Genomic DNA, 21,508 nt, shown 5'->3' with positions numbered 1-21,508 from the left:
AGTTGAGGTGTGAGAATTGCCCTTTGGATTTCGCCAGATGCAGGTTTCCGTGAGCTTGACAGGGACCAGCTTCATCGTAGTGGTGGGTGTAAAAGCCAGATTGGAATGAGTTGAGACAATGAGAAGAGGAAAAGTAGGAAGATATAACTACAGACAGCTCATTTGACAGGTTGCTATAAAGAGGACGGGCAGGACGATGTGGTCAGAGAGGGGACGTGAAGCTTTGCTTTTCATATAGAGAGTAGGAGGACGGGTGCCCTGAGGAAAGGCTGTCTATCAGGAACAGGTGCAGAGGTAAAGTGAGTGGTTACTGATGAAGAAAGGGGGGTAGAAATGATAGTAGGTGTTTCCTTTTCTTGATTTCTGCGGGTAAAAGACGTAGGGAGGTCATTTCTTCATGTGAGGATGGAAGATAGATTGAGGTTTGAGGAGATATTTTTTAAAAGCCTTGGGGAATGGTCAGCTGGTGGAGGGGGAAGTAGAGTGGCTGCAGGTAGGAGTAAGATCGCTGGGCTAACCTGAGAGTGCGCTTCATGTCTGTGGTCACACGTTGAAAGCAGTGGTTCTTAACTGGGGGCAGTTTTGCCCCCTAGGGAGTATCTGGCGATATCTCGAGACACTGTTGGTGCTCACAGCTGGGCGTGGGGTGATACCAGGTGTCTAAGGGGTAGCGGCCTGGGATGCTGCTAAGCATCCCACAATGTACGGGACAGCCCCACGACAAGGAATTATATGGTTCGCATGTTAATAGTGCCGAGTTTAAGAAACCGTGGTTTATAGTAAATCTTGTCAGTATGTTTATGAGGTTTTCTTCCTTCTTCCCCCACCAAGAAGTATTTATTAAATTTATAAATTGGCTGTGAAGAAAACTGACTCTAAACAAACATAATCACTTAGGTTGTGTTAGGCGCAACTACTGTTGGTGAGGTTGGCAGACAAAACCTCTCTGAAGAGGGGCATTTGAGGTGAGGCCTGAAGGGTGAACGGAAGCCAGCCGTGGGAGAGCCCTTGCAAGTGGCATTCCAGGCATAGGAGAGAGCCTTATAAAACCCCCCTGAGCCCAAAAGAGTAGATGAAGTAACAGCGTCTCTTAGGAATTTTCTAGAAAGAGAGATGAAGTAACATATTAACGGTACCATGTAGTTGTGTTTCTCGTGGCTTCTATTATTCTAGTTAAGGAAACTTCTTTTCAAATGTTTTATGGGAAAATGGTCCGATGTATTTATTAAATGCCTTTCGTGAGCTCAGAAATACATTCCACAGACTACCGGCCAGGAAGAGCATGCTCCTTTCCAGATAAGCCTCCAACGTTGAAACAAACACATAATGTGAGAGCTCGTAGTCACAAAAAGAAGCAGAAAATATTGCACACACTCAAAGCAAACTATATCTGACTTCTGTGTATCAAATTTCTTCTTAGCTTATTTATTAAATATTTATAATATTTAGTTTAAATCCAAGGATTACAATAAAAAGTGCATTGAAAGAAAATTCTTTAGTTTTTTCCTCCTAAATTCAGATTGGAAGACAGTTTATTATCCTAAGTTGTAATTTTTATTATTTACCTTGAAATAGTGCCTTTAAAGCATATCAGTATTTTGGACCAAGTTTTATATACTCTGAAAAATCTTTTATATCCTTTGTATCAGATTTAGTTATTCATCTGAAATTTAGAAATCATATTAGTCAGAACTCTTTTAGATGCAAATGACAGAAGCCCAACTCAACTAAAAAGGTAAAAGGGAAATTGAAAGAAACGAGGGTATGTTAACACCAGAGGAAAATCTAAACTCAGCTGAGGTAAATGGCAGCTGAAACTTGGGAACAAATAGAATCAGAAATTAAGGACTTGTGAACGCTTTCTGTGGCTCTCCACTGCATGTTGGCTTCATTCTTTTGTGACAGACTGGCTTCCTCTAGGACAGGAAATACAGCTGCCACGCGCTCCAAAGCCTCACATCCACAGGTTCTGCTACCGGGGACAGATCCTGGGGGTCAGTCAGGTCACTCTAACAACAGCCAGAGCGAGAGCAGCAAACACTTTGCCAGGCTTGATACTAAATGTTTTGCTTGTGTTAACCCATTTAATGATTTTATGAACCCTCTGCAGTGGATATTATTATTATACACATTTTATAGATGAGAAAACTGAGGAATGGAGAAGTTAGGACACTTGACTAAAGTCCCAGAGCTTGAAAGTGGCACAGCTGGGGGGTTTGAACCCAGGCAGTCTGGTACCTTGCAGAACTGCCAAGTAGCCATTATGTCATATTCATTGAAATCAGTCACACTGAGGGGATGGAGAGGTTTTTTGGTTTGGTTTTGTTTTTGACTGAAGAGTTAAACTATGCAAGACAGCAGGGATATGGTTTTAATTTTTTTGTTTATTCTTATAAAAAAGTATGACAACTGATAATATTATAATGAACTGTTCTCAGACCTTTGAAAAATTCCATGAGTTTTTGTTCAGAGACACACATGATGTGGGTTGCCTGCACAGCATCTTTCTTTTGTGCTGTAGGGTTTGCCCCCTAGGAGACATTTGCCACCATCCAGAATCATTTCTGGTTGTCACAACTTGTGTGGTGGGTTACTACGGCATCTAGTGTGTAGAGGCCCAGGATGCTGCTGAAGATCTTAACAGTGTGAGACGGACCCCTCTCAACAAAAGAATTACCCAGCTCCAAATGTTAATAGAGCTGAGGTTGAGAAACCTGTACTAGATAAACTGGGCCATTTTCTAGCTAAGAGTCACTGTTTGGGATGAAGAGATAAAAAAATTCCGAATCTTTGAGTACTTGTGAAGAGTGAATAGGTCAGGACCAAGTATGATGCAGGGTGAGGGGTGTTAGGGTCACATTAGGCTGGGGTGCCTCGAAAGAAGGACTAAATAATGGAAGGAATTTGCAGAAGTAGATGTAGAAAAATGGAGCAGACAAACTTGGATAGTTTCAGTATTTTCCCTGAGGATCAACTGTGTGCATACAAGTACAAAGGTAAGGAAACTTAAATCTGTCCCTTCTCCCTCTCTCCTGTACCTGATGAAGCTCTCATCGGACTAATTTTAGGACAGCATTTTAGCAATATTCTTGACAAAAGAGAGCTAAAAGTGGGTTTTGTGATTTACTCTGATTTATAACATTGAGATTCACTGACAGATTGAAGACTGTGGTTTGTGTTAAAAGAAGTAGAGCCATTATTATTTTTTTAAAGTTATTTTGTGATTTTGGGGTTATAACAACAGGCAGCATTTTTATTGAATGCTTTCTGTGTGCCATACACTGTGCTAATAATAAGTCAGTGTTTAATCTTGTTGAACTCTCATAATAACCCTTTATTTAAGATGGTTACAATGAAATGTGTGTTTTACTGAGGAAGAAAATGAGTCCCAGAAAGGTTGACTACCATCCTCAAGGGCAAACAGCTATTTAGCTAGAGTTGGAATTTTGGTTTGATTCCATAGTCTAAACTCTTTTTAACACCAAGTGGTGTGCTGCCTTTTCATCTTAAAGACGATTACAGTCCTCTCTCATACTGATTTTCCATCTGTGGTTGAAGTTTTGATACCACTAGGTAATTCTTTGTATATTTGGTCTTGGTTCTTGTTAGTGAGAGAATTTATATATGTTTGGAAACAGATACTCCGTATATATTTGAAAGCTTTTAAAAATTGAAGCTGTGAAATATTTTTTTCCAAATGTTCCTAAAATAATTTATTGAATAGATTTAGTAACAATTTAAGGTAATTATTTGGATGTGATGATTTTGGAAAAATGGTTATATTTTCCTTATATATAAAAGTTTGGTATTATTAAACTTTTTTACAGTGTAAAAGATAATTAAGATGGAATGTTTCCCTTTTAGTTTTAATCTCACGTAGTCCATCTGTGTCATACAGAACCTTTCCAGTGAAATTCTGTGTAATAGGGATTTTAATATCAAAAATAACATAGATCCCTACCTCTCCCATATGGGGCATCATTTTAAAAGAGGGGATCCTTCGTATTAACCATATTTGTGAATAAATTAGATTGCTTTTAACATTTCTAAGAAGTGTGTGTCAGTCCATCAGATTTTGATCTCTAAAGCAAATAACTGTTATACATATACTGTTATTTCCTCTTTGCAAAGCTTAAAGTGAGGAACATATGCCATTGTCCAGAGAGTAGGTGGAGGAAGGGGGCACAGCACAGCTGGCCAGAGTGCTCTTTTCAGATTTCTTGTAATAGGGGTGAGCAATAAGGTGTCTTTTTTCATTGATAAAAATATTGTTACTTTTGTATTTTGTTTCATTTACATTTACCAGTAGTTCCATATTTGGAGAAAAAGTATGGAGATTGGGGGAGGGGAGGGTATGGGATATTTGTGATACCATAGTCTGCCTTCCCTATAGTTACTGCAACTACAAGGTTTGAATCTGGTTTCCTGGATGTTCCTGACCCCCTCCTTCCACCTTCATCCTCACTGAGTCATGGCAAATTCTTGGGCAAGATTTATACCATCGCATTATTTTTCCTCTGCAAATTTATGAAGTTGTAATAATTGCTGGCTCCCTTTGTGTTTGTTTGCTGTGTTAACTTCTAAGTTACATACTTTGTATATAGTTGATATTGTTGAATAATCAATCTATGAGTTAAATAACAAAAAGTTTGATTATTCTTAAGAGTATAGAAAATGTAAGAAATACTGGTTTATGTGTGGTAAAATTTTAAAAATGGGTCATTAATTGATATCTCCCTTCAGTCTTTAATGGTTAAGTGTGATTTGAGTACTGTTTTCCATGTATTCCCAATAGGATTTGATTCTGCAAGAAGGACAATATCCCTATTATTTAAGAATAATGGTCTCAATATTTACTTAGTTGAGAAATCTATTTTTGATGTTAATTTAAATTGAGAATATATGCCTCAAACATTTTAAAGGAGTAACACTAGCATAGATATTAATCAAATGTAAATATTGCAAGTTATATGTAAAAATCTAATCTTTTTGCCAGTTTTGCTTTATGTAACTTTTTTGATATGTGGAAAAGAAGGACAAGAGCTATAAACTCAGAGCCAAATGTGCTTTTGTTATTCCAAATTTTCAACGCCAGAAGCATATAAACCTGCACCTGTTGGTAATTATGAGCAAGCCAGCCTTTGCCAAATCCCAGGCCTCTGCTTAAAAACTTTTTTACTGGAACTAAATGATGTTGCCATTTTTATTTTTAGGTTTGCTGGCATGGGTAATCTCATTAAGGTGCTAACCAGGGACATAGACCACAATGCAGCACATTTTTTCTTGGACTTTGAAAGTAAGTCTCTTAGCCCTTCACGGCTGGTGCATAATGGTAAAGGTGAAAGATTAATTATACTCACACCACAGTGAAGGCCAGCCAGACTATTTGTTAATAAAGTATGGGGATCAAACAAAGTTTGCATGACTTTTTTCTTAATCGTAGGCAAGCATCACCATCATATGTATAATTTAGTTTTTCATTTGCTGAAATCATGTTGAGTCTGTAGCCAGTGCTGTCCTTTCATTAGTCCATGAAGCAAGTAGCCTTATGATGAACATTCTAATAGTATGCCTTAGTGACTATGCCCAACAATCTGTTTGCTTATAATCCTATGATAATTTTTATGAAAAATCAGAGTTGTGCTGCATATCCAGAATCAGTACTTTAAGTAACCTCCACAAATTATTGAGAATCCAAATTTGGTTAGAAATATATGCTTTATTTAATGGCATACAGGAAGTAGTTTAATATTCTGCTATTTTAAGGTGAAATGCAAAGGTGAGCTGTGGCCAAAACTCTTAATATTTGGCTTTGAAATAAATTGTTGTTTCAGTGCAATATTAAACAAGATTACATGTGAATAATTCTTGATCAGAAATTTCTTTTTCAGAATACTAGCACTATTGGAATACTTAAAGAATTTTTCATTATAAGGCCATTAATGAAACTTGGGAGAATTTTAAGAAGAATTAGAGCAACAGTTGTGCCATTGTGTACAGGAAAACTACATTTCACCTCTAGGTCCTACATATCAGCACCTTGAGAACCCGGTTTGCTGTCTGCCAGAGCACAGTCTGGGTAACCTGAAGGACGAATTCATGGCCTAATGAACATTTTCCCTGTTACTATTTTTTTTTTTTAAAGTAAATTTCAGATGTTCTTTTTTATAAAGGGATATTTTCTCTTTTCTCATTCTTGTCTTGACAGGTACCTTAACATGGGGAATCTTCTTAAAGTTTTGACATGCACAGACCTTGAGCAGGGGCCAAATTTTTTCCTTGATTTTGAAAGTGAGAAGATGATTTTATATCTATTTTTCTTTGCCTGCAGTAGACTGCGTTTGTCTTGCACTAAATGAATGTTTTCACTTTGCCATCTTTTTAACTTTTGCTTTGCATGACTGAGCTATGAATTGTTTGAGTAAAATTTCTGGTGCCTTCTAGAACTGGAAGTCATATTTTATAGATTAAATTGTGATAAAATGTTTTTACTTGAATTTTTGTAAGAGACTCATATCTCTTAGTTGGACATTATTTTATAATTTGAGATCTCTAATGAAAATATTTGAGATTCTCTGAAAACATTTTTATGAAAAAATTTTGGTGGAAAGGACAAATGCTACTTCAAGCTTTGTTAACTAGAAGCAATATTTGGGGAAAAATTTATTGCAGTTGAGAAAAATTGACTTGGTTTCAGTTACTCTGTGTACCTATTGAAATATTTTGAATACAAAATCTGTTCATGAAGGCCATTCAGAGCTCAGTAATTTGGGCATAATATTAAAAGGTAAGTGTGAACCTTAATTATTTAATCTTTGCAGATAATTAATTTGAAAAGTTAAATTCATTATATGTATTTATTTCAGGAATTCATTTTTTTTCTAACTCTAAAAAGAAAAATAATGGGTTCACAGACCTTTAAGTAATTTGCCTTCTGTTTGTTTTATGTTGCATGACCTATTATAATATGATCTAAGAGTGGCAGGTAAGTGTCATTGACCCCTGTGCATGTTGAAAAGCTTTTGCTTTTTTGGCTGTCAGTGTTGCTTTAGCTTGTCTGGTTGTCAAATTGGGAACAGTGATATTAAATTGGTGTTTTAGTGTGAATCTTGCTATTTTAACTCATCATTAGAAAATTGTTAGGAAAGGGTGAAGAGAGAGCTTTTAGGTTATAAATCATGTGACCCCATCCCCCCTCCCCGCATTTTCATCTGAGATTAAAACATTTGAACAGATTTTTAAATACTTAAAATTTAAGACCTTTTCTGATTTTTAAAACAAATAAATCTCTTAAAATAAATCCACAGAGAGACATTGCCTTTTTCCGTCAACTTCAATTTAGTTTATGTGATATTATACAATTCATTCTATTATGAATAATTTATATATTTTTTCTTTAAACCAGGACAGTTTATATGAGCACATTAATTTATAGCTTATCTCCATTTGATGGGATAATTTGTGGTCTCTGATATTTTTCTACTTTTATTACATTCCTATTAATGTTCCGTTACAGTTTGGGTACTGTGTGCAGGCCAGCAAAGAGTAGTAATGTCAATATCAGGACCATATTGTTTGGTTTTTAGGGGACAGTGTTAACTGAATAGTAGTTTTCTTGACCCTTCTCAACAATTTAACAATGCTGTTTTAAATGCATGTTCAGCATGAATTTTAATCAGCTTGGGGATGTTGAGCAGATTGCTGACTTGAAGATTATTCTTTCAGATGAGGCAACTTACATTAGAGCTGTATTTTAGTTTATTTGCATCTGTTTCAAACTTGCTGTTGTATATTTTACTGCTATTCTGTCTCCTTTTTACTCTTTGTCTCAAATTCCTTACGTTTGCAGAATCTTGGCTTTGATATAGTCAAGATCTTGTTCAAGACTTGGCACTTGATCTTTTTATAAACCTAGCATTATGTTGTGGTCAAGTGAAAAGCATGAATTTACTGTAGTTTAAAAAATATTATTTGGTCTTGGTTTTCTAATCTTTGGGAGTTTAGATCATTATCCTTAAAATTTAAATAGCTAATTTAGTAGCAGGAAAAGGTAAAAATTGCTAACAAGAACAATAATAACCAACAATGAAGAACTACATATAAAGTGTTAACGTCTTAAAGGCAGATGTAAATTAAATATTTGTTGCTTATATCAGCCAATGTAGAACTTTTGGTTTGACACTTACTGGTACACTGTAAATGAAATTTAGTGAAAACAAACTGCAGACTAGGCCAGAGTTTGTCCCTTGTTAATTCTTAGTTACATTTTTAAATGTTTTCTTTTGAATCTAACATCAGAGTTCTCTTAATCAATTTTATCTCTCATCCATTTGAATATTTGTCATCTTTTTGGAAATATGCATTTGTAAAAGTGTATTTTAATCATTAGGCTACTATAGTGACCCCTTGAAACTTCCTTTCTTTAACCTGTTTTATACCAGATTCAAAATTGCCAACACAGTTGATTTGCCAGTTCATTATGATTAGTGAGGATAAAGTCATATTCTTTTATTAAATAGAGTATTAGTACTACATTATTTATTTCTAGATGAACAGTAATATTTAGGTTACCAGAATAATTTAGCTTTACTATTTCCATCATTCTAATTGGTTAAATCTAGCTCAGTGCATCTCCATGGTTCCATACAGACAGATGTACTGGCATTTTGCATCAAGCTGTATAAAAATTAACTATTCTAGTAATTTTAAACTATGATTTAGTGGAATCCTGTAGTTTACCAAATGAAGACGGTCTTTAATCATTATCCCTTAATTTACGTGCTTGCACACACACATACTGTTTTTCACTTCAGTTCAGCTTGCCTCCTGTATGCCAACCAGTAGGTACTGGGGATGCACAGATAACTAAGATACAACCCTCACCTTTGGGGAGTTCTCAGTTCAGTAGAATAGAGAGAAATACAAATCATTAGAATAGATAGAAATGCAAACTAATTATTTACATAATTTACATCATTCAAGGTGTAGTTCAGGAAGGGGATTAACTTTACCTAGCTGTGAGTAGATTGGGCATGGAAGACTTTCTGATGGTGATATTTGAGTTGGGTTGTGAAGGGTGAATTAGAATGTTTCAGGCTAATTTAGTGCAGTATGTTGTAGAAAGAAGGAACAACATGTAAAAAAGCCTTAAGGCGTGAAATGACATTCTGTGTTCAGTGAAACATATCATCTACTCGATGTACTAGAAAGAGGGTCTTTTTCTGAAAACAAATTATACCTATATGATTTTAAGAATAGTGGTTTAATTAATATGTAAGTCCAGAATTGCCCTATACAGTTTGGCAGCAGTTATGCTAATGACAACGTATTAAAAGCACTGAATTGGGACCTGTACAACCTCTTCTAGTTCTTGAAATTTCTTATTTTATAATGACATTATTAATTTATAGGTCATTCTAATGACAGATCTTTAGCCTGAGTAACTACTGTATCTATTAGTTCACTAGATTGTTTCTTGGGAGAAGAGGGACTTTTATCTTTATGTCCCCTCCCAACCTTAGCATAGTGCTCTGTAATCATAGAAGTTCAGTATTCATTAGTTAACCTTGATTTAGTTATCTCCAGGTAGGCCAAAATAGGAGAGTAAATATAGGTGGTCATTTGTAAGTGAGAAATGAATCTTACTTCCTTTGATTCTTTGTTATAGTGCCTTTCCACTTAGTCATACATTTCTTCTAATTCTTGTGTCTTTTGTGTTGCCTGTTCCCCTTACCCCCCATTTACAAAAAATATTGATAATACCCACTCTTGTAGTCTAACTTTGTTTTTCCTATTTTATTTTTGTCTATTTTCAATTGCTTTTGCCCCATACTTGGAAATCTCTGGTGGCATTTTCTTATATTTATTTTTCTAAAAGGATGTAGGATTATATTTATTTAGAGATAAAAATGCATAATAACCTTCTTTAACACATGCTGGAGGCATATTTATATCTCTGTACCTTCTCATTCATTCAACAAATATTTATTATGGAAAATCTACTAGGTACTGAGTTTATATACTGTACAATGGTATGTACTCTACATTGAGGTCCCTGCCTCGATGAGACGTGTGGTGATTGATAGACTAAATATTTAATGAATGAATGCAAGATTAAAGCAGACAGACCCCTTATCACAATTACAATTTTTACATGCCTTTTAATTTTTTTCCTTTCATAGCTGATCCTTTGCCTCCTTTTGTACCATGACAGCTTCAATTTTAGCAATTATTTTCAGTGACTCTTCTGTAGGAAACTAGTGTGAATTTATTAAAATAATTAATTTTACCTTCAAGTAGTACGAGCAACTGAAATATGCTGTAATTTCCCTTGAACAGCTTTTAAAACTAAGCTTGATGAGTAATCACTATGGTTACTCTCAGTAGTATAGTAGATACATTTTGCAATCAATTGAATGTCCATCTGTTAGCTGGCTAAGTGATGTGTTTTTCCTCAAGTAATAAAAGTTTTCATTTTTTGCTATGAAAAATCAAAGTGACAAGTCTTGTTTGTATTATATGATACCATTTTTGGAAAAAAATGTTTTATTTTATGGAGTCCTTTCCCCTCCCTAGTATTTCACCCTTTTGCATGACTTGCTATCAGTAAAGTAGTGCTTACCTGTCTGCTATTTTCTGTTTGTCTTCATCTCTACAGCAGTCTTCAGCAGCTTTCAAAATTATAAATGTGACTTTCCTGTGACAGTCTAAAAAATGTTTAATCAGTGTGGTGCTGGGTACTTTTTCCACCCTTAGGGGAAACTGGAATCTTCTCCTTTATTTTTAAATTTCTTGGTATTTATTAAACCTTTAATAATTATTAACCACTTCCAAGGTCTATTTAAATCTATCTGATAATGTTTCTTTTGTATGTAATTCTCAGTGTCATATTTTTCTGTTAACAGCTAGTCACCACACCCAAAATACATAGTTTAGTATTTTCAAACTTCACAAATATCTTTTACTATATAATAGTCAAAATATTGTCCTTTGTCATGAATTCCCACTTCATGAATTCAAACTATGATATGTGTCTACTATTGATGTTATGTCTGTAGTTTCACAATTCCATATGAAAAGTATAAAACTGCTGTTTTTGCATGTAAAACTATTTTTCTCTACTGCATCTGGTGTAAGTATAAAAGTTATGAGGTGTACCTTTTTTTTTTTTTTAGTGTGTGTCTAACTATGACTTTGGAGAACATGGTCTGGCTAAATGTGAAAAAATACTACTACCAAATGACAAACTGATTTTTAAAAAATCATTTAACTATAATATCAGTATTTGCTCCTAGTAATACCTTTATGGCTTTGGACACAGACAGGGTCTTTTTAATTTTTCAGTTGACTCCTCTTGTGTAATTATTTTGTCATAACATTTTCATTAAAAAAAAAATACACGATTTCTGAAAGGAAATTTGAAAAATAAGGGAACAGATATGAAAACACAAATTCTTAAGTTGGCTTTGCATGTGAATGTTACTTATTGTTGCTGTAGTAATGTCTTAAGTATGTTGAAATTAAAATTTGATACTGTACTTGTTAATTTAAAAAATATAAATGGTATATTTTTGACTAGTTGGCAGGTTTAATAAATGGAATTGAATTATGACTTGCCCCAAGCACAAAATAAAGTTACAGGTCTTAGGCATCTGGACTCCTAGTTTCATGTGTGAACTAAGTTTGTAAAATTTTTCTAAGGAAAGGAATAAATAGATCGTTGTGTATTTATGGGGAGGTGGAATATGTGCAGAAAATTCTAGGTACTAGTTTTATATGATTGGTGAACAAGAGATTTATCAGAAATGTTCTTAATTCGTATTATAAATTTGGTCTGCCTCCCCTACCTCCAGAGTAAGAGAAAATTTTAGCATGGAGGAATTCTGACATCAAAGTTGCTCTCTAAAACATTATGGTAATCATAGTGTTTATTATTTTAAGTGCTTTATGCCTTATCTGTAGTATTGGATATAGTCTAGTTGGAAAGATTTATGAAAAACTCAGTTTCGTCACAGAGCGGCCAATTCTCCCCTCCCCCACCCAAAAAAGGAATCAAATGTATTGAATAAAAAAGATTTATCCTTAGAGAAACAAATGACCAAGGTATTGAAAACGGGATTTTTGTCACCTCGAGTCTAACAGAGAGAAATCCAGAATTATTCATCTATTAACCTATGTTTTGTGGCTAACACCACAGGTAGTGGAAATGCCCATATGTTTGTGTTCCTGATTATGTTTTTTATAAATATAATTCTCCATTTTTCCTCTCACTCAGTCCCAAGTGTATAGGAACTCGGTTTTTGCTTTAGTATTTCAAAATTTCAGTGATACTATTGTATCTTAAAGTATCTAGTTTTTAGTAGCCTAGTGATTCTGGAGCAGTTTCATAGTTCGAACTCCTCTGCACAGGAATCTGGACCTTTTGTTCATCAGCAGAGAAGTTCATTGGTATAGAATATAAAGGTCTTTAGAAAAAGGGAGCATCTAAAAACTTTTTTTTTTTTAGTTTCTAATTTTTTTATATCAAAACTCAGTCATTAAAATGAACTTTATAGGAAAATAGTTTATGCCTTAAACCGTAGATGAGCAAGATGTATTAATAGGCCTTTCATTTCTGTTGCATTAAAATAGATCATTACTCATACATTTACAGTCATTACTGTTAGTGATGCATATAGTAGAAACAGTGATTATTAACACTCACAATTAAAATTTTTGAATTATAATCCTTTTTTGTTTAATATACCACGTCATGATTTGTAACTTAAATAGTAATGTTTGGTGTTCCCTTGCTTCTTTGTGATATTTACAAACTTGAGGATAGTTATTCAAATGTAGAACTATGGAAAAATTGTCAGTCTTTTCTAAGAAGTGCAAAGTTAGCACTGGACAAAATGTTAGTCATCTTTAGAAAATCGGATTAATCAATGCTTAGAGTTATTATACATGTACTAAAAAAAAAAAATCATGTGACTCTAAATTTTCTTGTGCTTTCCTGCTATTTAGATGCCCAGCCTACAGAGTCTGAGAAGGAAATTTATAATCAGGTGAATGTAGTACTAAAAGATGCAGAAGGCATCTTGGAGGACTTGCAGTCATATAGAGGAGCTGGCCATGAAATACGAGAGGTAAAGCATGTTTATACATTTTCCAGTAAACTAAAAATTACTATGTCCCTCTTTTTAATCTCTATTATTTTCTATACTTTATTGTCTGTTTGCATATTAAATATTCTATTTAAAGGAAGATCACTTGCATTATTTCAAAAGTGGTTGCAGTGATATAAGGGTAAAAGGAAAACAAGGTTCTATAAATATGTAATTTATATATATTAAAGAAAAGTTTATTTTTTTGGTTTATTCTCACACCTGAAATTTACAGTATCCATGGTGGCTGTTTATATTGTTTTTGGAGGGGAGAACATGAGACTTTCTGTGGCTTTTTTTTGTCCTGCCAGTCTATTTTTCTGCTCCTCCTAAGCTTCCTAGAAGAAAGCTGAAACCATCCTTGTGATCTGGACCCCCTCAACTCTGTCTGATGACTTGATACCACAGAGCAAATGTTTGGTGTGGTCTCCCTCAGCTTTCTTCTCCCAAACCTCTGAACTTATCCAGGTTTCCATCCAACTTTTTTTCCATTTCTTCTGGTTTTTTTTTGTTTTTGTTTTTGTTTTTTTTCAGAAGAAGCTGTCCCTACTTCTTACCAAGACTTACTTCTCTACCTTTGTTCGCCACCCTCCTCTGGAACTTTACTCTTTTAATTTTCTTCTCTTAATTATATTTTCTTTCTTTTTTCTTTTATTGACTTCTTCCCGGTGCATGTACCCATATACTCAAGTGTCCTGTACTACCCAAAGAAACTCCCTGGCCTCTGGACCTTATCTCTCTTTTTCTCATTACATTTCTTGAAGGCATAGCTCACACTTTGTTGCTTCATTTTTTCCTGCCCTTCTGTTTCTGTTATTCTTCTCTGTAACTAATAGTGCAGAGGTTTTCAAGGATTGATCTCTTGGGTTTACAGACCATATCGAACCTGATTCCTCTAATGACATTTGGAGTACTAGTAAAGGAAGAAATAAGTGCACACACCTGAAGACACTGAGTCACTAAGTGTTTTGGACTGAGGGGCCACAGGTTTGGGTGATTGACTGGATGTTTAATGTAAAGGAGAAGGAGGAGTTAAATGATTCCATGGTGTCTAGTTTAGATTAGCAGTTGGTGGTATCATTAGCAGGGAAGTTATAGATAATGTGAATTCCATGTTTTACCTCTCCTGCACTGGACTGCTTGTTTCCTGAATGTCTTACATACATACAGTTACTTGCCTTTGTTTTTGTCTGGAATATGCCCTTCTTTTTTTCTTTTCCTGTTCAATTCCTATCCTTCCTTCAAATCCCAGTAATCTTCTACTTCCCTGTACTCTTTTGCCATAGCACCTTGCACATGTTTTCTTATGGTAGCCATCACTTTTTTTTAAACCATTGATATATGATGTCTGTATCTCCACTGCTGTACCTCTAGCTTGAGGAGGGTAAACTTGGTTTCTTACTTATTTTTGTGTTATCAGCACCTAGTATAGTGCTTAGTAAGCAGTTAGTAACTGTTCAAGAAATAAATGCAAGAGCTTTAGATTAATCTTGCCAATATTATTAGCTTGAGTAAAACCTTAAGATTTCAGTAAATGAAGGCATGTAACCATTTCTGTGCATTTCAAGTTCCCTAAACATATAAAAGCTGAGTATATACCAAATATATAAAGAACAGATACAACTACCAAAACTGCCATAGGTCAATGTGAAGACTTAATTGACTTAGTAGAACAACCCTTCTACCTATGAGAAAACACACAATAGAAAAATGTTCAGGTTTACAATAAATGCCCATCACTGTCAAGAAGTTTTACTGCATACAGTAATAAAGTGTTAAAAGTTTAATATTGGTTGGTTTATGAAGAAACAGGTAGTCTTAATGCAAGTGGTATTGTAGAATGGTATCTTTTTGGAGGTCAGTTTGGCAAGGTATAAAATTAGATCTGTAACATTATTTATACTCTTCTATCAGATACGTAATTTTAGAAAATATTCTCCAAAAGGCTATCATTCAAGAGGGAGGTAAATGTAAAAACCTTTATGGCCACCTTATTCATCGTAGCAAAAATGTGGAAGTAATTCATAGAGTCGTTTTGAGGATAAAGTTAGATAATCCATCAGCAAAGACACATAGAAGCTGACACATAGAACATAGACTGAGAGTTTACTGTTATTACTATGCTAATGATGTGGATTATATATGTATTTGTTTAAATAGTACTTTATTAAACATGACTCAAATTGAATAAAATTTGATTTAAGATATAATCTATTAAATAAACAAAGCTTATTCTCTAGAATAAACCACTATAGAGGGAAATAAGAACTTTTCCTAATGCTTTGATGTATCCATAACAGTTTTAACATTTTTGAAAATGAAAGTTATAATACTTGCTCCATGACAACCTCACCGTTGACATTTTACTTAAGTGCCCTTTTTCATGTTGGGCTATGATGGGTGCTGTACCAGAAATGTTATCTAACAGCAGTAAAACTGATCTGAGAGGAGAAAGAATCAGAATTATAAGGAGAACCATAAAATGTCATAAAAGAGCAGACAGTGTCTTCAGTTCTAAATCCAGGCAAGGCAGGGCCAAGGAAATAGTTAACTCTATTCAGTTATGAAAATGGGTGACATTTGCTGGAGCATTTTAATATTATGAGAATGAGTTGATATTTAGAAAATCATTTTTAGATCCTTACAAGAAAGGTTGGATAGACTTCTGAGGAGAAGAAAATAAATTTTAAAATTCTATCTATCTGCTTATTTCCCAAGTAATAAACAAATTTTTACTACCTGATATGAAACCATTGAGACTGGACTTGAGGCTAAAAGGATTTTTTCATATACGTCAGGATAATATCACAGTCCCTTTGAAATAGTCACATTAATACAATGTGAAATAAGGATTGTTACATGTTGTAATGTCTGGTTTTCTTTAACATGACAGTATTTCTAGATAGTCATATAAGTGGGATTCATTTCAGACTCCTATTTGTTTATATAAAAAAATCAGGAAAATTTGAATACAATGGCAAGCTTATAAAGCAAATTGCTTAAACAATGTGTAGCCCATTTATTTAGTTTGTAGCTAATTTATTTGAAGCATCTTCTAAATCTATCTGGCTTCAGTTTTATTTTGCTTTCTTATTTTTTGGTTTTGTATGGATGGAGTCAGAGTACTAGTGTCTTGGGAAAATCTAAATGTGTCATTTAGATTTCTGATATGTTATAAACAGGTGTTGGTTATGCGTTTCACCTTTCAAATGGTGTGTTTAGCTCATTTGAAGATGTTAGAGAAAGCAAACCAAGGTGTGGAAAAACGGTGAAGAAAGGCATCTGTAAGCAAAAGGAAGATGAAAGCAAGAAAATATATTTCTTTGGGAATAACCCTCTATATTTACAAATGATTGCCTGATGGCTTGGAAGACTGGACAGAGAAAGAGCATATTCATGCTTATTTTAGAGTCTCTAGATTATGTTTTATTTTCTCCCCTTTCACATTTGAAGCTAGTTTTTCACCTCATTCAGGAAAACCTAAAAAAACTTAGACTCCAGAATAGGATTTTGGTTACAGGGAGGGGATAAGTGACAATTTCTGAATCACATTTTTCAGGCTGATTTAGGTTTTTAAGTGTTTGGTAACTTTTTAAAAACTAGTTTGGACCCTGGAATTTGAATGATTGAAAGTTTATTAACCTTTTCCCAGGGTTGGGTCTTATTTCATTATTGCCTGCCTTTTTTGGTTTCCTTTTTATTCTACGAAAATAATCCTTAAAACAAAGAATTTCTAAGAAAGCTTGTCTGTGATATTGGAAACATTTTGGTTTCTTTTTGTGGCTCTAAAAAGTATCAAGTCATAATATACCTAACAAACATACATTGTGTCATTTTTTTCCCATCTATCCATATCCATTGCAAGAATAAGGAAGAATGTATTATAATAGGTTTAAAGTATCCATGGAGTTGAGAAGGCCACTCTCAGCATTTCTGGGTCCATTATTCTGAATTTCATGGACTATACCAGGGTTTCCTGTGTTTGCCAAAACCTATATTTTAATGTAAAAATAATACTTTTGTGATTTTTAAAAAATCTAACTATTTTTATTCTTTGGATTTTGAAGGCCATCCAGCATCCAGCAGATGAGAAGTTGCAAGAGAAGGCATGGGGTGCAGTTGTTCCACTAGTAGGCAAATTAAAGAAATTTTATGAGTTTTCTCAGAGGTTAGGTAAGTTGAAAGTTTTGTCATTATGACTTGCCTAGTGAAAAAGACAGTTATTGATACTGGAAGTTATTTACAGTATTTTATGTTCATATTGCTAAATTTATATGTTTCATAGGTAAAGCAGCTTGGTAGACTATGAGATTATAGCATAATCTTCCTATCATCCTGTTCAACCAGGTGTTCAATTTATTTAGACCATTTTCCTCAAATTTTGACTTCCATAAGGAAATTTCTGATTTTTTGCAGCCTAAAGGGTCCTACTATGGGAAACAGCTTGGTAGAATTTCTCTCTGGCTCCATAGCACATCCTTTCCCATATGTGGGAACTAATCCAAGGTCTCCTGGGTTATTTAGATTTTTGTGTTCTTAAGATCATGGCTGATTATGATCGGTTCATGTACCTAAAACTGTACAAGATGAGAAATAGGAAGCTAATGTTATATGCGAAGTTATCGAGGGAGTCGTTAAGTAACAAGAATTCATAACCATCTGCTTCTTCCCTCACATGGGAAAAATTATTCAGAGATCAGAATTGTGCCTTTAATACAGTGAATAAGCAAAATTGGAGTTCTTTTTCTTGGAGAAGGAGGAGGCAGAACAGGTAAGATTTAGCTATTTAGCTGCTTGTGTAATTTGAAAGATGTAAATTGGAAGAACTTTACTTTGTGAAGTTGGGAGCATAGGGGAGGAGTGGTATAGATGTGTGTCAGAAATTTGAAACATTTCAGTTTAAGTTTTTGATACGTGTTTTTATATAGTTTTGCTTTTTGAATCATATAAATGTGTTATATATTCTAAATAAGTACATACAATTTGATAAGGAAACCAGTACTGTAAGATAGAAGTCAACTGGGGGCTCATAAGCTAAATTTAGACCTGAGATACGGTTTGTTTGGCCCGCATGGTTTTTAGAAATTCCTGATTAATTGCCAGGTTTTAAAATTGGTAATTATTTGTGTTGTGTGTGTTTTAAGTCTTTGGTTGCTTTGGAAAAATCCATAGCTTAGCCAGCAGTTGAGCAATAGATCTGCCTCTCAGTTGGCGAAGCTAAGTGGCAAACCGACTCTGTGTCCATTAGTTAGGACGTGTGCTTTTCTAGCTTGCAGTGGGTCTCTACTGCATCCTGGTTTTTTATATCATGCTCTCTTTATGTCTTTATATTAGCTACTTGGCCATTTGTGTTTACAACCTCTGCTTCAAAGTTGAAGTTCTATAATTTTTTTTTTTAATTTGAGCTTTTTATTTTTTTAAATATTTATTTATTTATTTTTGTCTGCGTTGGGTCTTCGTTGCTGCGCAGGCTTTCTCTAGTTGTGGCAAGCCACGGCTACTCTTCGTTTAGGTGCGCGGGCTTCTCGTTGCGGTGGTTTCTCTTGTTGCGGAGCACGAGATCTAGGCGTGCGGGCTTCAGTAGTTGCCACGTGCAGGCTCGGTAGTTGTGGCTCATGGGCTCTAGAGCGAGGGCTCAGTAGTTGTGGCACACGGGCTTAATTGCTCTGCGGCATATGGGATCTTCCCAGACCAGGGCTCGAACCCGTGTCCGCTGCATTGGCAGGTGGATTCTTAACCACTGTGCCACCAGGGAAGTCCCGTGAAGTTCTGTTTTTTTTAAAACGCCCATATTTTTTAAAAAGTAAGAGAATTGCTATTTTTCCTTAGATGCAGTATACACTGTTAAATGCAAAGATAAATAATAGTTGAGATAGAAGTGTTTGTGTAAATTGTCCTTTTCTTACTAGAAATAAGAATTATAAATTATTTTCCTCGAGCATGACAGTCAGTTCTTTCAGTCAAGTGTCTACGTAGTCTGTAGCTTTGTAACCTCAGAGAGCCTAGGTCTTTTCATTTTAGTTATCTTCACTACTTATTTAGAGTTTTGTTGTGTTGCTAGTTCCTAGACGCTTTTGAAGTTAAATTGCTTTAGATGCTGCTCAGGTCCTACTCAAGTTCATCTTGGTTTCTTAGCATTTGCCAGTAAAAAAAAAAGAATAATTATAAAATAGACCAAACCCATCAGGCTTACATATTTTCTCATATTTTAACTACTGGAATTACATCAGTTTAGTGTTGTGTGTTTCGGCACAGGTGCTGGGTTCCATTTCAGCAGAGGATATAGTAACACAGGTAATAGTAGAAAGCTATCAGTTTTTTATTCTGTCATGTGGGAGCCTTGAACCTTCATTGTGTAGTCTAGGGCTTCTGTAAAGGTATGAACAAAGTACAAATTTAAGATCTGGTGGTTTACTCCTCATCTCTCGGCCAATAACCTGGTTTATAATGTTTCCAGTTTCCTTGCTGACAGGGTACATGTCTTTGCTTGCATGTGATACGAACTCAGTGTTGAATGAGTGAGCAAGTGATAGATTAATGAATACGTACATCTGATATATCAAATATGTGTGGGATATTCAGGAGAAGCAATAATAATGGATTTTAGGCTTTCAAGGCATAATGGCCTGTGTTTGAATTCCTCTGTTTGCAGTTATTAGCTGTGTGGCCTCGGCTACCTCATTTAAATTCTCTGAGCTTCAGTATCCTATCTGGACCTCCAGTCAGTTGAACCCTCTGCTTTAAGTCCACTTAACCTCTCTTGTCTCTTTTCTTCCTACCTCACTGTTGAGCCAGAGATGAGGATAAACACCACAAACAGCACACAGAGCACCGCACAGCTGTGAAGATGCACGTGGTCCTTCAGAATTCCAAGACGGTTGCTTGGTTCAAGCACTACAGATAAACCACGGGGTGTACTCCAGAAGAGGGACCCTGATCCCTTGCTGGTTTGCATATTTGTAGACGGACAGGGAAGGGACCACTTGACTAATTTGGAAGACACTGAGCTTTGCCAACATGGTTTAACCTTGCCGGCACGGGAAACATCCTGTACTTGCTTGTTTCAGTCTGAGGCCTTCCCAGTTGAGGCAGCTATCTGAGCGAAGGTTGCGTGGCCAGACAGTACATAAACTGCTTTGTGTCTCCTCAGTCTTCCTGTTCCAGGGGCTTATAGGGGCCATCTCCAGGGGTCATAGTGAGTGAGTCTGTCCAACGTGTCGACCCCTTTTCACTGGGCTAAATTTATCAAAATCTGTTCAAAAGGTTCTGAAGTGCCCACGACAGTGGTGGTATTACCTCTTGGCTGTTTCAGACCCCCCGCACTCCATATCCTTTGGGTTCTCTTCTGGGGATTCAAAGAGTGCTCTTTGATAGTGGATGGTTGGCAGTTGGTGAGAATATATGGCTCTTGTCTGTAAAGGAGCCTTCTCTTCCTAGTCATCCGTTGTTTCCCCTTCTAGATCTACTTTGTGGACTGATCTGTCATTATTTCTCCATTCAGTCTCTTCCTTGCAGCCTTCTTACATAACTTTGGCTTCTGCACTGGTTTACCAGCTAATGTTTTCCAGAATTTAGGGCTTAAGTAGTCCACTAATTTCCTCCTTGCCATCTACCTTTTGTAAGAGTCATAACCACATGATTTTGTTTCAGGAGCTTCATCAGAGAGACCAATCCCTACATCATCTCTTCTTTGACCTCCCTTTCTTTCTAACTCAGCCAGAGACCTGAGCCACCTTCTGAGATCCTCTGTCTCTGATTCCCCTCTTGTCGCAGGGCACTGTAGTCTAGTAGGACTGTCTTGTATCAGCAGAGGGCCCCAGGCTGATCTAGCTGCTTCAAAGGCAAGTAAGCAGCCTTATCATTTTGAGTTTCTCTTTCACGGCAGATGTGCCATTGAGGACTTCAGCCGTTCACGGACAGAAGTTCTCCCCGGTCATTGGCCATCCCAGGTCAGCCATGACCTGACTCACCCCTCGGTGTGGGGCTGAGGAGTGTCTCCCATTCCCCAGAGCGGTGAGCACTGTAGATGCTGGACTTCGCCCTGAGGCTGGATCAAATCCAGGAAATGAGAATTTTTTTTTTCTTTAACAGCTTGTAACAGTATTGGTGTTTTTTGTTTTTGTTTTTAAAATGGTTTTTCCTGTTATCACATCTCTCAAACTTTGTTTTCCACTTACATTAATGCTGACACATGAGATGAGTATTGGGAGAAGTAAGCCATTTTTCAAAAGAGCCAAAATTTTTTTCCTTTTAATTGATCCTCACATCCACTCTTGCACCTCTATAAGCCATCCATACTCCCACAATGTGTTCTCCACACTGCAGATGAAGTGGAGATATTAAATGCTAATCTGATGATGTCA

The 21,508-nt window shown here is 35.6% G+C and overlaps 1 protein-coding gene across 6 annotated transcripts in view; it reads left to right on the top strand.

The window, feature by feature from the left end:
• Nucleotides 1-21,508, top strand: part of CYRIB (CYFIP related Rac1 interactor B) — a 151,820-nt gene that overhangs the window by 114,421 nt on the left and 15,891 nt on the right. For 4 of the 6 annotated variants that reach the window (XM_061171402.1, XM_061171403.1, XM_061171405.1 and 1 more), the window contains 3 exons: nucleotides 6,209-6,291; nucleotides 13,006-13,127; nucleotides 17,213-17,318. In XM_061171402.1, the coding sequence (XP_061027385.1) occupies nucleotides 6,219-6,291; nucleotides 13,006-13,127; nucleotides 17,213-17,318 (301 nt within the window). In that variant the 5' untranslated portion in view covers nucleotides 6,209-6,218. Of the gene's footprint in view, nucleotides 1-5,223; nucleotides 5,297-6,208; nucleotides 6,292-13,005; nucleotides 13,128-17,212; nucleotides 17,319-21,508 lie in introns of those variants that run through there. The other 2 variants (XM_061171404.1, XM_061171406.1) reach the window with 2 other exon arrangements.

The sequence above is a fragment of the Eubalaena glacialis genome, chromosome 17, assembly GCF_028564815.1.
Source record: "Eubalaena glacialis isolate mEubGla1 chromosome 17, mEubGla1.1.hap2.+ XY, whole genome shotgun sequence".
NCBI classification, from domain to species: Eukaryota; Metazoa; Chordata; class Mammalia; order Artiodactyla; family Balaenidae; genus Eubalaena; species Eubalaena glacialis.
The sequence above is the reverse complement of the archived record's forward strand: the minus strand, read 5'-3'. Positions and strand labels throughout refer to the sequence as shown.